The following is a 16,356-nucleotide window of genomic DNA, read 5'->3' as shown; positions in this document are numbered from 1 at the left end:
GACCCATACCCACCCAAGTCAGAGGAAACACAGGGAACTGAACCAGCGTTCCCCACGTTTGTAGGCACTGTAGTGCCTTGGTGCTGCATTTAAAGGAATTTTATGTTGAGGCTATAGCTTTTCTGCATAATGTCACACGCATTCTAATATTTGATGAGTATATTTGTATACTTTAAACTATGCAGGGAGCACCCGTGCAATCATAGTGACATATAGCATGCCGCATATCATATGATTAGTCTGACTTTGAGAATGGGTCAGCGGTATTTCTTTGGGGAAGATTCTCTGGTGAAGCCCCTTACTGACCCGCATCTTCTCCCAGAAGTCAGAGACACTAAGAAAGGTGGTGAGTTGAGAAGAGAGGATCATCTGCAAACTTGATTGCTTGTGAGATGGTGGGTTATCCAGAGTAGTGAGTGTGCAGGCTATGATATTTGATGCTCTGGTTATATTTCTGTACATTTTCTTAGCAGTGTGCTTGGATTTGTTTCCATACCAGCCAGTAATTGAAAGTGACAATATGCTTTGGATTACGGCTCTTTGAAATTGGACCACTAGACCTAACTGACTCCATTTTTTCTGTGGTGTCTGAGGAAACCGAGTGGTTTTTTTTATTTATTTTTAGACAGCTAACATTGAAATTCCATCCAAATGTGAGTTCAAAAACATTTGAGGAATCTGTTACATTGTAGATGAGGATATAGGATTCATGGAATTTTCTATTCTGAAATTGTTGATTTTCTCGAGTCTTTTTTCACTGACGATTAGGTCATCATTCCAGGGATGCGAATTATGTGATTCTATTGTTGTTATCAGTTTATTGGCCATGGTGATGAAAATAAGATCCTTATGTAAAAAAACTGCACCAAAGAAACAAAGATCATCTCACCTGTGGTCCATGTTCTCCACTGTCACCTTTAAGTCCGGGAGCACCAGGACCCCCCTGTAATTACAATATAAACACAGACACACAGATTCAGAGAATGAACATGTTTTCACTGAAGCCAAATATTTGGTCATTGCAATTTTTGGCTTGGAAACCAGTATAATCTAGGTTGGAATACAACCTAATGATAATCCAAACACGCATAATGTAAGATTTCAAACTTGGATCGCTCATGTAGAGCAGAGAGATGCTGCTGAGCATGCTTCCATGTGTGCAAAGGCTGAAACCAAGAAATAGCAGATCGATGTAACATTTATGTGTTGTTATAGAAAAGGATTGGAAGTAAAGGGGGGCACACCCCAGAAAAAGCAAAGGCTTTAGCTGAATTTTATGTGAGATTATTCATGTGTCTATTTTTTTTTTTTAATTTCATTTTCCAATTCCATTTGCAAATCTGATATAAAATCAAATTCTCAATCAGACAAGATGAAAGGTGGTATTTGTGCGCAGATGAACGGGACTGCAGTTACTGCATTTATCTACTATCCTGATCTGCATCTACCACAGGAATAAGACTTCGAGCACATAAATTTCCTCTCATTCACCCTTTCACATTCATGTTCACACAATGGTGCTCACACTGATGAAAGGCACCCATTGGGAGCAGATCAGGGTTCAGGGCTGCAAACTCAGTGCTTGGTCTACGACCCGCTGCTTCATCCTTTCATTGCATGCATTTGTACGTATGAGTGTGTTAGCAAAGTGCTAATCACCTGTGTATTCAGTTCAAGTGTGAAATGAAAGGACAGTAGTGCATGTATGTGTGCACTCATGCATGTTGAAGTGTTTGAACGCTACTCACAATAGGACCGGATCTTCCTGCCATGCCAGACGGCCCTGGAGGACCTCGCATCGTCAGCTGTGGATCAGACAGTCACAAAACATAAACCACTGGTCCCCTGCAGGGTTGACACACTTCATTTACTCCTGTCTACAAAGAGAGTGTGTGCAAAAAGCAACATGTGTACTTCCAACACAAAGAATAATGTGGTGTGCAAGGTTTAGTTTTTTATTTTCCTCTTGAAATGCTGCATGACGTTACCCACAACTAAAATAACTGGATATCAAACACCAAAATGGGTTTGTGAATAAAGAACTTTAACATTAATAAAGAAGTCTTCTGTATAGCATGAAACCCAACAGTGTGCAAACTTTACTGTGTTCTTTTCACTGCTTACCACTTTGTTCCTGTCGACGGTTGATGACCACAGTGTGGTACTGCCAAGAATGTTGTCTGGGATATTTTGCAGCCTGATTACTGAATGTGTGAATTTGCTAATTCAAGGGAAAGTTAAGTGTACCCTACTCTACACTTAAGACACATATATGCTTTGGTGGGAGTGTGGGGAAAGAAAAACAGTACCCCGATGAACAATTTCCAGAATGCCGACTCCTCCCCAAGAATACAAAAATGTATGTTCCTTTAACTCACTTTGCATCTTAAAGAAATGCAACTCATGCCATCCTTTTCCTTTTCCCTTCCTCAGGCCAAACCTCAGGAATAAAACACAAATATAAAAAGGCGACAAGTGCTTTCTAGACATTACTTATGAGTTTTGGCAGCCCTCCAGCTCCTTGGAGTGTTGTGAATGTGTGAATATGAAGTGTTTGTGCAGCACTTAATGATCTCCATGTGTTCTACCATACATCACACCTTGCTTACAGCATTATAATTCCAACTGTTTTTTTCAACAGTTCAGTTCTCTGGTTATTAGGGCCCCTGAGTGCATGTGAAATGCTGTGATCGACTGTGGACGTAGCCACTCATTTGCCATATTATTAGGTACATCTAGATAAAGCTAATGCAGTATAATAGAATCGCCCAACAAAAAAAAAATCCTTCATGGTTATAATGTAATAATTGTATTATCTTTTTATTCAGTCAACTGGGAGAAAAGTGTTGAATTCGTCTCAGTGGAAGGTGTAATTTTTGATGCTGCTGAGCTGTACTCTGACTGTGTGGAGACACAGAAAACATGTGTCCTCTAAACTTAGTGGGTTGTCTGCAGGGGTCTTGTTAACATCAGTACTTACCCTCGCTTGAGAAAGGATGGCCTGAGCCTGAGCTTCCTGGGCAGTAACCACAGGTCCCTTGTGTGCTTCACCGCCTGCACGGAACTGTCAACCACAACAAAAACAAAAAGAAAGACAATTAAAAACAATTTTGTCTTGTAACTTTTTTACAGAGCGATAAGTCTGATGGTTTCCCATTGTGAGTGCTCTCACCGTAAGACGCCCGCACGCACACACACTCATATGTTCACAGACAAACTTGCACATATTGCTGGCATCAAAGCACAGGAAGCTCTCTCGCGCTCTCTCTCTCACTCTCCACTCACTTACACACATGCACACATATATAAATATATATGTGTCACTTGGTGTGTCACCAAGTCTGCCAAAGCCTCATTCACTGGTTCCACTCCATCACACTGGCTGACAGTTACAAGGTAAGTGATTTGTGACCCAAAAGAAACAAGGCTGAGATTCTCAAGACTACTGGTGATTCTGTGAACAAGCCAGATCAAATGAGGTGAGTTTATGGACTGGTGCCGGAGACCAAGGGTGAACAGTATGGGATGCAAAAAAGACAACAGCCAAGTGTGCTTGTGGGAAGCGGCAGGACTTACTGGAAGCATCAGAATGGTACCTGGAGGCCCAGGGACACCATCGGAACCAGGAATTCCAGGACGTCCTGGGGGACCCTGAAGAATCATTCGAGAGAGAGAGAGAGGGTTTGTTGTATGTTTGTTGATTTGCATTTCGACACATAACAATGGAAGAAAAAAAATTAATTGGACGTGGTTAAGCAAGCCTTCAATTCTCCCAAATCACTTATTATATTTGTTACTACTTTCTCTGGCAACCCCTGGAGGCCAATTATAGATTGTAGGAGCAGCAGAAAACTGATACAAACAACAGCAAATTATAAATGCAACGAGTGAACAACTATTGTTGTGTGTCTGCATATAGCAAACCTCTTTATTTCCTAATGGTTTAAATGATTAGGTATTTTGTCACAGTCTGCAGTGTTGTTTTTTTCAGTAGACTGGCTGGAGGATACTGCCTGTAGGAGAGTGTTTTAACAATTTCATAACAAGCTCAAGCCCAATTAAAGAAAACACAGGGAGAGAGTTTTGATATTCTTAGATCACTAACAACTGGCGTAAACATGTTTGGCCTGAGGGTGGTATGAGAACCATGGTCATGTTGACACGTACATCAAAATGAGTTTTTCCTCTTCACAGAAGCTGGTTTGGGAGTCTTAGGCTGTCAGGCTAACTTCGACTTCTCAGATTTGACTTAAATGTCATCAGTCGAAAGTTAAGTTCGTCAGACAGCTGTAATTATAAATCCGTGCTTGGTGTGCCAAGGTTTAGAAGAGCCATGTGAACTGAAGTTTTGGAAAAGCTTCCTGGTGCCAGATGAAGTCATCGTTATCCCAAAAGTCAATTTGGGACACTGGATTCAGTGGGACCATTAAGTTGCATACTGTACTTCTAATTAAATCTAATTAGACGTTTTACATTCAGATGGAGTGATATCCTTAGAAACTCATCTCGATACGGCGACTTACTGGAGATAGACTGGGTATAAGAGACTCCAAGTCTGAAAAGTGAAGCCAATGTGGTTGTGAATAAGCCTGCATTATTTTCATAATGGCCAGCAGGGGGTGACTGCAAAAAGAAGTGGCTTTAGAAGTCTATAAGAAAGTAAAACTTCATTGCTCTTAATCTATTAACTTAACAAACATGTCACTAAAGAATTAATCATCTCCTATAATTTTTTCAAGCCTTCTGTAGTTCAGCATGGTGTCTATTTTTTAGATTATGGTCCAATTAAGAGCAAAATAATCGACACGCTTTCGGGTCTGGCTTTGATTGAAAAAAACAAGATGGTGATGGCCAGTATGCCAAAACCAGTACACCAATGAGTGACAACGACAGTGACAATGAGTGGCTTTGTCACAATTCCCTTCTAATGTCTGTGAAACTGAATGTTGACAATCTGAATTGTCAGTACTTTGTTTTATAAAGACAAAAATGTATCTTAAAGATCAAGACTAAGTAGTACCAACTGTTCCCAGAGAGACCAGGATCTGTTTAGCAGTCTTGTCATGTGCGGCAATCCCAGATTGCCAGTTTAAATTGGTGCCATGTGTTCCCATCTTCCTTTCCACAGAGGTGGTAAAGCCTCTTCAACTGTTGGTTTTTTAGTCAGCAGAGCGACATCTAGTGTTAATGGCAGGTCTCTATGGCCAGGAATGTGGTGTTGAAGGGAAAGGAGAGAGATGCCGACCAAACATTGAGTCCAGACGAATACTACGCAACCAGAAACCGCAAGACGACAGGAGGAGTCACTTTAAATCGCCCCTGTCAATCCTCAGCGAGACATGGGAGGAAATGAAGGGAGGGGGACCTACAAGTTTTTCTTCTGATCACTTTAAATACTGAGGAACAATGTGCCTTTTGTACTGGTGAGTCTGCTGCTCGTTCTGGAGAAGGTGTGTTTGTCTACTTTTTTTGTTAGCAATTCAAGGGTTAACACAGACAGAATGGATGTACGAAGAGGGTGATGAAAAAGGGGTGGGGGCAATCGCCACATCTGGCAAAAACAAGCTGGGATCCAGCCTTCTGGATGGGACAGGCATTTCTGTGTCATTAAATCAATCAAAGAAATTAGTGGAATCCCACGGTGCTGGGAAAAATGGGATGAGTTTAGACTTATACATATTTTACGACAAACTCTTTGAACTTCCAACGCATCCTGTAGAACAGAGCTGCATCTCTAAACTTTGCTTTGTTGGTACATTGATAGTTTATGGGCATATATATCACACCCCCCACCACTCCCACACACCCCAGCCTCCCCTCAGGAGTTTATGCTAACACCCATAAATCTAAAAGTAAGACAAATAGCTAATGTGATATGGTCAGTTTATTGCCTGAAGAAGCTAAGCTATTCCGCCTTTCTGCTTGAGATACAACTTAATTGAATTAAATTAGTTGATGCTTATATGTTTCCCATTACTTAGTAAAATAAACATTTTACGTTCATTATGGGTTCAAAAAAGAGTGACAAAACTCCTCAGAAACAAATGTCATAAGCTCCAAAATGAAGCCCGCCTTTACTCACCCTCTCACCAGGATCTCCTGGGGGACCTGCAGGACCCATCAATCCTTGGGTACCAGGAACACCCTAAGAACCACACACAGAGACACGCTTAGCATATTAAATCCCAACGCACTGCTAGCCAGCATTCCCACCACAGTCTGTCTATCCAATATGTATTAGACATAGGCCAACAAAGACAGAGGCAAAGACATGGGTTCAAAAAGGAATAAGCCTCAAAATAAAAAAATAAAAAAACAGCGACCCCCCTTTTTGTCTCTCATGTGCTCACACATACACACACACACGGCAGACACACACACTTTAACACACACTTTCACTGTCTCTCTCAACTCAAGCTTCACTGACGATCAGCGCTGACTCTCTTTCCATACAGACATTTTTTCCCTCTTTAGCTGTTCTCCATCTGTGGAAGGCAGACAGGAGTGTGAGAGAACGTGATACTCACTGCTTGGCCAGGGGCTCCTTGGGGTCCTTCTACAAGCATCCCCTGAAAGAGGAAAAAGTGGATACAGTAGCATTATAGGGCAGCCTGTAAATCCACAGGCAGTGGAGAACTGGGGAAGAAATGAGAAGCAGTAACTGCTGCGGGTTTGAGGTTGAGGAGTTTACATATAGCTATAAGCTCAAGATGTTAACAATTGTTCATCTGATGTACAATTCTATAATGTGTGTGTGTGTGTGTGTGTGTGTGTGTGTGTGTGTGTGTGTGTGTGTGTGTGGTCGGTCAAAGATTTGAACGAGAGGCTGTGGTGGTACATATGGAATGGGAGGAGGGATGTTGCTGCTGCTGCTTTTGCAGTGTTTCATCTCATCAGCAGGAGAACTCGGTTGTCAGTTCTTCAGTGAAATGAACAAAAACTCAAGTTCAGCCGCGTTACAGTACGTTCACAAGAGCCAAAGCTGCTGTCTTATGTGTGATATAGAAGACACGTCTTATATAAGAGAGACGATAAAAGAAAACATACTCTCCAGAAAATATGCAGAGTCTCATTCGTCATTTTTATGGGCTCTTTTATTAGCTTGTTGGCTTGTGTGAATCAACTTTTGGTCTCAGTCTTAGCAGATAAAAAAGACAGTGAACATGAAATACAACCTGATTTGATCAATTATTTGATCAATCAATCAACAAATCAATCAATCAATCTAATCTATCTATCTATCTATCTATCTATCTATCTATCTATCTATCTATCTATCTATCTATCTATCTATCTATCTATCTATCTATCTATCTATCTATCTATCTATCTATCTAGCTGGCTAGCCAGCTAGATAGATAAATTGATTGACTGAGTATCAATTTTACATGGAAGCAAAGGGTTAGCTTGCTGTAGCTAACTATTTTGATTTTAGATAGAATGATAGATAGATTCACAATGAATGTATCAAGGAAGTGAAAGGTTATTTTGCTGCAGCTAGTCTTTAGTAACTAGCAAGCATGATATGGCAGAACTAATAACCCAAATTGTATAGAACCAGGAGCTTTCTTCATGATTTATATATTATTCTTTTTTTTTAGTATTTTATGTGTTCCTATGAAGTGAATTTTTTCTTATATGGACAGCATTAATGTATCAAACTCTCTTTTGTAGCTTACCCCACACCTGCTCAGGGACTACAGTTGAAAATTAGCCATGGTGGCTAAACTGGCACGTTTACAGAAACATCTTTCAATGTGTACTTTCTGTGTAACTTTAATCTATGTACACAAAGTAATCATTAGAGTTTTACTGGATGTTTTGTTTCAAATATAGGTTATATCCCAGGCAATTATTAAAGATACCTTTTAAATTAACAATGAAGGTGCTTTAAAAGTGTGACTGGACAAAGCTTATCTTCTCGTTCGGACGGTTTTATGGTGAGAACAAACTGTATTACTCACCGGCTCAATGACGGCAGGTTCACCCTTCTCTCCCTTTTCTCCAAGGTAGCTTGTATGAACCTATGACGGGCATGAGAGAGACATTTTTGCACCGTGAGAGGATATAAGTTTATGTACAAAGAGAATGACAGTAACATAAAAACAAAAAAAAAAACGGAAAAGTGAGACCAATGAGCAGCAGATGCTCTGTCCTGAAGAGTGTCCTCTCTTTTATAGAGGTTACTGAAAACACCAATAAAATAGCTAAGAAAAGCTCAAAAGAATGCTGAGTGGTATTCTGCATACTTGAAAGGATTTAGGTAGCTCTTGGGGCAAAAAAAAAAAAAAAATCCTTTTTTTTTTGCCTGCTGGAAAAATAAACCTCAAGAATAATTTTGCAAGAAGCTATAATTTAGACTTTGGTCTGACTCCTATTTATTAAGCTTCCTTCAAGACATTAACTCCAACAAAGTCCCCAACTGAGCACAAACGCAGGGGTCGTTACCTGACACTATCCATACAATGATTTCACATGAGAAGAATTCACAAACCACCAACAGCTTGTGTGTCCAAAACCACGAGATTGTACAGTTTGGCCTGCAGAGGAAACGCTTTGAGAAATTCATAGAGTAGCCTAGGGCGGCACTGTCCTGGGAATGGGGAGTGGAAAGCACTAATAAGAGTGTTGGAGATTAACCCGAAGCAGACTGATCTCAAGCCAGCATCCAGACAGACTGTGTCACTTCCTGCCTCTGAGAATTCTCAGGCATAGAGGGTGGCTGGAAACTAGCCACACAGCAACATATATTCATATCTGGTTTTAGAGCTGCAGCAAGCCTTAGTCTGTCATCAGGTAATGTCAGCAGTTCACTGGCGGCATTGCCGGGGAGAAGCTGTTCTTTGATAAACAGCAAAGGTCATTTGGGTCAAAAGGTTATGGAGGGCGTATGTGCTGAAAGCTGCATCTGCTGGAGAAGATAGACAAGGAGCATGTCTGTGCTTTCTGGTGTATTTGTGTTTGGAGTGTGCAGAAAGCTTCAAGCTACAACCCGATACCATTAGAAACAACAAACACAAAGGGCACACCAAATGCCCCATCAAACAAATGCCACGAGCATTCTTTCCATCCTTCCACATTCCTGACCACCACTACCGTATTTCCCTCCACCGTCACTCCGGCACTTACGCTGCTCTCTCTGATGGCTGTCTCCGCTGGAACTCCAGGACCGAACTCTTCCTCAGCAGTAGGCTTGGTTTCAGTGGGGCCGTAGTCTCCATAATCATAGTCATATGGCTTTTCTACAAACCCCTTGCTGTCGTATTCCTTCAGGTCGTACTCCTTAAACTCATATACTTCAGTGGCAGGGTCCACCGTCTCTTTAGTGTCCACTGAGGCAGCCGTTTCCACAGCAACCGTGGGATCCACCCCAACCTGTTCCACACCGGTGATGTAATCATCGACAATTTCCTCTTCAAAGTTCTGGGATCATTCCAGGCATGGCAAAGAGGTGGCAGAGGTGGTTGAGATGGGATGGAAAATGGAGGTTTGGTTAGTGAAACTATGTCAGAAGCTTCAATGATTCACAGTTCAAGAAGTTTAGCACTTTGGTTAATTACACCAGAATTCTTGGTTCCCCAAACTATGTAGAAGTTTGATGAGGTTTCACCATAGTTGGGCACATGTGTTTGTGTCTCTTTTAGCTCAGCAACTGAACACGGGAAAAATCCGCATTTGTAGACTCAAGTGTTGTTATAATTAAGAAGTAAAAGTATAATTTGTGGTGCATTTTTGTGTTTCGGCAAAATAGAGCAACAAAAAGTGGTAAAAAGTTTGTCATCTTGGAAAAAAAGTACACTGTGAATATGCAGGAAAAATCATGAAAAAAAGAAAAAACAAAATGTGGCTATACGCTGTATTCATACCATTCAATAAAACACGAAAAAATAGTGAAGACAGCATGCTCTTAAATATTTAAAGTACGCTCTATTTTTTTACTTTTTAGAGAAGTAGGAAATCAAAGTTGAGTGTGATGGTAAACTTCACATCATTAGGTCTTATTATAGTCAAAGACTTCTGACGCTGACATATTAGATGCTGAACATTACTTATTTGTTTATTTTTATTCTTTTTATTTAGCAGACACAACTTGATGAGTAATATTCACAGAGACAATCACTGATCTGCAGTAACAGAAATATAAATTCAAACTGATTAGTTTGTGTGTATGTGAGTTTGTGTGTGTTCATGTGTGTATGTGTGTGTGTGTGTGTGAGAGAGAGAGAGTGTGTGCGCGTCATGTTGTGTTAGAGTATTGTGATGTTCTACTCTCTATATACAGAGATTACACCCTGTTAATCACCAGTCTTTTCTAATTTATTTGACCTTACTTTTAGAGTCATAAGATGGTACAGGTCATTTATATCATTAATTCTATGAGTGGGCATTAAACAACCCGGGAACAAATTCTAAGTTGAGCTGAAACACAAAGAATATGCAATACTTTGAATGATAAAAGTACTAACAGTAGTAGTGAGACACAGTCTCACGTTTCCAGTACACATAAAATGCAAACATCTGTACAGACTGTAGATCATGGCTTCAATTAGTGACTGGCGCTAAACACTTAAAGCCTCTGCTTGAGTGTTTTTATTGTTTTAGGCTTGTGGGCTTCATGACCCATTATTCAAAAAGTGATCCAGCTCGTCAAAATCTTCCATAATGGGATGGTACATATACACCTCAAGGTACATCACAAAGCAATCGCCAGCCGTTTGGCTCACAGATCATGCAGCTGTATTGTTTTAGTTTAACGTCCAAATGTTTCTCATTATGTCGTGTTTTATGTGATGGTTTAGCACAAATTACGACAGGGTCTGCCAAATTCGGGACATGTCAGAGACATAAGGGATGTGTCTGTCTGCTGATTTTCCATTGGTTACAGTTCATTAAATGACAAAGTTTTCCTGCTACAGTCTTTCTCCAAATTCTATTTGATGGGGCGGTTCCTCATGGAAATCAAAGAGTAAAGTACGCAGCTTGGTGGGTTTCAACCTCCAAAGACGATCGTCAAAATACGTTTGTCTTGGTGCTGAAGTTTTATAGTTTTGAATTTGAAATCGTTTCAATGCAGTTAAATTATAAGAGCACTTAAAAATAGGTAGCTAGGTATTAGCATCAAATTAGCTGATGCTAAAAAGTTCATAGTATTGTAAAGTATAGGACAGGAATGAACCAACTAATACCTGTGAAGAAACTCTTCTGATATGATAACAATGAGAATTTTACTGAATCAAAATATTAATTTACATTTAATATATATTTACGTCTCGCAAGCATCTTGCTAAAATTTGCGTCTTCTTTTCCTGCAGATTAATGAGCAAACAAATTCTTACACGATTCATAGTTACTCCTTCTGACCAAAATTACGACATAAATATTGGTATCCATGGAAGAATATGAAAAATTTTAAAATTACCTGGCCATTTTCTGTCTGAGTGGGGGTTTCAGGCTGACTCCCATCCACAGTGGTGTAGTCATACTCATCAGGGTAGTAGTCACCACCCACGTTTGTCTGAAATTATCCAGAGACACACACAAAAAAAGCATTGGCATTACTGATTTGAACTGAACTGAGCTGAAATTTACATTCAGCTAAAAGTTAAGCTAATGACTATTCATGTAATACTTCACACAATGACTGTGTTTTGCCTTTAAATTATTCACAAGCAGATGTATTAAGTTCACAATGACATTTTTTCTTCGCTTCTTTGTGACTCAAGAATGCAGAAGCGGCCAGCCACATACATTGAGCTTGACGCGACTGGAGAATTAGGGTTAACAACAGCACAATTGTCCATAAATGTCAGTGTGCAAACTCACAAGTATATCCCCTGGTATAGTTCATGTCTTCTTTATCCAGTCAGTAACCCACACACAACACTCTCATTGGACCTAAAAACAAACTATAACCCTTTCAGTTTGGAACTCATTCAGTTGAACCAACTCATCTCTGCTCATTTGCAGTTGTACTAAACCAACAAGGCTGTAGGTTTTTTTTTTTTTTTCGGGGGGGGGGGGGGGTAAATAATACATTGATTAGAATGGACAATGCACTTGAGAGTTTATAAATGAGCATTTTTGGAAATGATGCTATTGTTTGTAGTTGGTGGCACCATTAGCTTCAAGCTAAACATACGTTGCTGGCTCTTTCTGCATTCTGGAGTCACAAAGAAGTGATGCAGCGGTGAAAAGCACCTCCTTGTGAACTCAAGACAAATATTTGTGAGTAGTTGAAAGGCAACATACACTTTTCAGTTGAAGCATCGGTTAAAGTCGACAGAAAAGACAAAAGAGACAAGGATGGACAAGGTTGTGTTATTCATGACAACAGGCATGATAACGGTATTAGTAGAAGCGGTACCTCGGTCTTGGCTCCTTCAGTTGGGGGAGTGTCAGTGGTTAACTCTCCTTCACTGTAGTCATAGAACTCACCATAGTCATAGTTAGTGTACTGTAAAAGGAAAAGGGATGAGGGGAGCAATCAATCAATCAGTGCAATCATGTAAATAAGCCAGCACAATGTCTCTGAGACATATTGTACATTATTTACATGGCTTGTGAGAGTAACAGTTTAAAACCAGATTTAAACCATTAGCCGTATTTTTGGTTACCATGCTATTTTAGAAATAACATGATCGAATGACAAAAGGGGAAACGATCACGTCCATATTAGAATGATTAAAACAGCCCTTCTCATTCGAGCTTCCACGTTTAAGGGTTCCTGTGATGCAGTGATCTGTTTCTACTTCTTACTCCAAACGCCAAGAATGTCCTGAAGCTTTCATTAATGGTCCCATCACAAAAGAAATTTGCTGTCCTGACTCATTGCGGGTTGGTAAATTATAAGGAGCACACACAGTAGCACAGAGCACATTAGTGCAGGGCTTCGGAACAGAAAACAGCATGTGTTAACCTCATTACCCTCTTTTTTGGATCTTTGGAACAGCCCACCAACATATAACGTAGTCTATGTTGTGTGCTAGGTTGCAGTTTATTTACACCTGAGACATAATTTTAACATGACAAACCACACAGGAAACACCATAATAAACACCATGAAATAACGCAAGTAGCTCATACTCAATGTCACCAAGGAGCATTAACTCAAATGCCCTTTATTAACAACCACCCACAGACCTCCTGCTGATCTAAAGGGAAGTTCTTTTAAAAGAAAAGGTTTGTATTTTGGGAAAAATGCTTAATTGTTTTCCTGCCAAGAGTAAAATGAGAAAATGGGTACTACTCTCTCACATCTTTGCCCTTACAAAAACATAAAAAAGCTTATTCTAATGTGCTACCAGTATATTTCTTTTCAACTAAAAGTGGAGTATGCTTTCATTTTCTGTTTTATGTGCTTACCAGAGATATACTTATCAAAATTATACTTAAGTATACTTGGCATATACTTAGTAGACAGAAAGGTCTTTGTATATTTGCCTTATGGTTGTACTTAATCTTGTGGTCCAGATATACTTTAGAAAACTAAAATTAAAATATACAGTTTTTGTATAATGTATTAAGTGTCATATAGTAAAAAATAAAGCCTTCTCAACAGATTACAATGTGAAACCAAGATTTTAGTTAACCGTTTGACACCTTCATGCAATTGTTATAGCAATTAAAACATTGTGCAATCAACATTCAAGTCATAATGATAAGTTAGCGAAACATGTGTTTATCGCCAGAATAAAGGTATGCTTTAATCAGTGAAAAAGAGGGCTGGAAGCTAGACGCTAGCAATATATCTTGAACTTACACTTGTAGTATACTGCAGTTTACATAACATAAAAATTATATATATATATATATATATATATATATATATATATATATATATATATATATATCTTAACTAACAACTAACTAACAAACACAAAATAAGTTCATGAGCTGAAAAAGTGGTTACCTCTATTAAACAGAGGTATTCATAGACTAAACAGAGGTCTAGAAGAATATACCTTCAGCCAAAACACTAGAAACACTGACAGGTTTAGAACTAGGTACAATACAGCGGTACCTGCTGTAAATTCCCTTTTCATGAGGTATATAATATTTAGTTTTTACTGTATCTGTTTGAGAGAGGTGTTGATTCAGTTTAATAGTCATTTTGGAGGCTGTAATTTGTGGTGCTGTTGAACTGTACTGAGAGCTCCGGTCCAGTTCAACAGCACCACAAATTACAGCCTCCAAAATGGCCATTAAAATAAAATAAATCCCTCTCTCAAACAGATTCATTCAAAACTGAACACTATAATCATCTTTATTGCAGGGCTGTTGTATTGTACTCCATACTGAAGCTGTCAGTGGTTTTAATGTTTTGACTGATCGGTGTACCTGTGAGTTCACGTTTGGCCCAATTTTTTTGCAACACAATGAGAAATAAACAGTCGATGTCTACTCACTGTATATATCAAAGAATACTTTCATGAAGTGGCAGCATAGCATAAGAAGCATAGTTAACAGTATATAAATACTATGATGGAAACAAATTGTGTACTCAAACTTAACTTCTCCACTTTCAGTGTACCGGTACTTAAATGTAGACTTTACAGTACTAAAGAGGTGACTTTAGTCCCAATATATTTTGAAGTAGTAAATTAAAAAGTAACATTAACGTGCACTGACATCCGTATACTTGGTACATATACAATACTTGGGTGAATACACCTTATTTTACAACAAATTGCTTAATTTTTGTAGGGGTGGGTGTATCAAAAATTAGCTTAGCTTACAATAAAAGCTAAAGGGGGAATCTCACCTGTTACTTGAAAAAAATGACATACAACTCAGCAGTTTGTGTTTTTTGGAGGATTAAAACCTGCACTATTTGGTGACCAGGCTCATTGTCTGCTGGGGGTAACAAAACTCTGACCTTTGGACCATGGATGTACAGAGAATTGGATACATTATTGGATGCTTGCCTCATTCATTCCAGTGAAAGTTGCTCAGTGCTGCATGAGGGCAAACAAATTTCTGACTTCAAATCAAACTGTGCAGCCAATACAGGACATAAGAAGTCCGGCTACATTTCCATTATAAGACAGCAGCTAATTTGGGGGGAGATAAAATGACTAAATTTGGGTGCTTTTCTTGACTTTCCAAATGTTATCAGACCAAAGAGCTATGATATGGGAACAACGAATTTGTGGGGGTTGTGACACTAAAGAAAAAAAATCGACTATTTCACAGAAGCATCTTTCACAATGTTTACGCGGAAAGGTATTTTCAGGACAGTGTGCATCCTGTGGAGCACGTCATAACTGTAATTACACAGTTTGGACACAATGTAAGGTTGGCTTCAACTCCCAGGACACTTTCTGAGTCAAGGTCTCATTATACATCCATGCTTTGTTTCCCCTTGCTTCCAGCATTTATGCTAAGCTTAATTAACAGTCTCTCGGTCTGTTTGGTATGAAAGTGGCTTCTTTCTTCGTATCCCGAGATATCAATTTATTCCTTTAAATTACCAGTACAACACTGCAAAACTGAACAACTTCAGTGTGTCAAAAACTTCAAACTCCCCCTGAATTGCCTTTATCTTGAGTTTTCTTAGCAGTGTCAAAATAGAGAGACTGTAGATTGAGTTAACAGACCATTCCCTGATATGCATTGCTCCATTAAGAGTAAAAAATAGTCCCCGGACAACTGCTAAGCTCATAAAAAAAAAAGTAAAAGATCCTGAGCCTGCTGCAATGCCGGCTGGGCCTCTGTTCAGTGGCCCCGCAGAGAAGCTCTGGCAAGAGTAGCTTGACTGACTGAGAAGGAAACAGAGAGAATAGGAAGGTCAGAGAAAAAGGTAGAGAAAGATAGAGAATGAGGAAGGATTTATACAGATTTATGGCGCTGAAGTGCTTGGCTGAGCTGAAGGTCTTCACCACAGACTTGGACAAGGGCGTAAATACTGAAGAGTGCTCATAAAAAAGCCCCTTCTGCCTCCCCCTCTACTCCTGCATCACTCCTTCTTCCTCTTTTAACCCAGTTGCAGACATGTGGCTGACAACTGTGGAGTGGCATGCGCTGCAGGTCAAGGAGCATCTTCAGAGGCTAAAGTCAAAGCTGGGCTCGATGCTTTTGGAAGATTGTGATGCTGATGATGAGCAAACAATTAAAGGAGGCTCTGGAGATCTTGTGTGTGGCTGGATCTAAATTTCTACATGGAAATATTTTAAGTTGTCCAAGAATAAATAGTTAGTAGATAAATGGAATGTAAGAACATTCCTGCTGTAACAATACAAACCTGCCAATGAATAAACCAGATTTACAGTGTTCTTGAGACCAAACGGCTCCCTACTGTCTATTTAGAACGAACCAGCTCCTTGTCTTGGGGCTTGAGTAACTTCATGATGAAGCAAT

The 16,356-nt window shown here is 39.5% G+C and overlaps 1 protein-coding gene across 3 annotated transcripts in view; it reads right to left on the bottom strand.

The window, feature by feature from the left end:
- The window catches only part of LOC147261933 (collagen alpha-1(XI) chain-like), an 86,037-nt gene that overhangs the window by 43,853 nt on the left and 25,828 nt on the right, over positions 1 to 16,356 (bottom strand). For 2 of the 3 annotated variants that reach the window (XM_086204245.1, XM_086204247.1), the window contains exons 6-15: positions 12,365 to 12,454; positions 11,420 to 11,515; positions 9,130 to 9,423; positions 7,965 to 8,024; positions 6,528 to 6,569; positions 6,083 to 6,145; positions 3,577 to 3,651; positions 2,981 to 3,064; positions 1,749 to 1,805; positions 890 to 943 (exon numbers count right to left, since the gene is read on the bottom strand). In XM_086204245.1, the coding sequence (XP_086060371.1) occupies positions 890 to 943; positions 1,749 to 1,805; positions 2,981 to 3,064; positions 3,577 to 3,651; positions 6,083 to 6,145; positions 6,528 to 6,569; positions 7,965 to 8,024; positions 9,130 to 9,423; positions 11,420 to 11,515; positions 12,365 to 12,454 (915 nt within the window). The remainder of the gene's footprint in view (positions 1 to 889; positions 944 to 1,748; positions 1,806 to 2,980; positions 3,065 to 3,576; positions 3,652 to 6,082; positions 6,146 to 6,527; positions 6,570 to 7,964; positions 8,025 to 9,129; positions 9,424 to 11,419; positions 11,516 to 12,364; positions 12,455 to 16,356) is intronic. The other variant, XM_086204246.1, reaches the window with a different exon arrangement.

Source organism: Aulostomus chinensis, chromosome 5, assembly GCF_037954235.1.
Source record: "Aulostomus chinensis isolate RoL2024-O1b breed Wild chromosome 5, RoL_Achi_v1.0, whole genome shotgun sequence".
Lineage (NCBI taxonomy): Eukaryota > Metazoa > Chordata > Actinopteri > Syngnathiformes > Aulostomidae > Aulostomus > Aulostomus chinensis.
The sequence above is the reverse complement of the archived record's forward strand: the minus strand, read 5'-3'. Positions and strand labels throughout refer to the sequence as shown.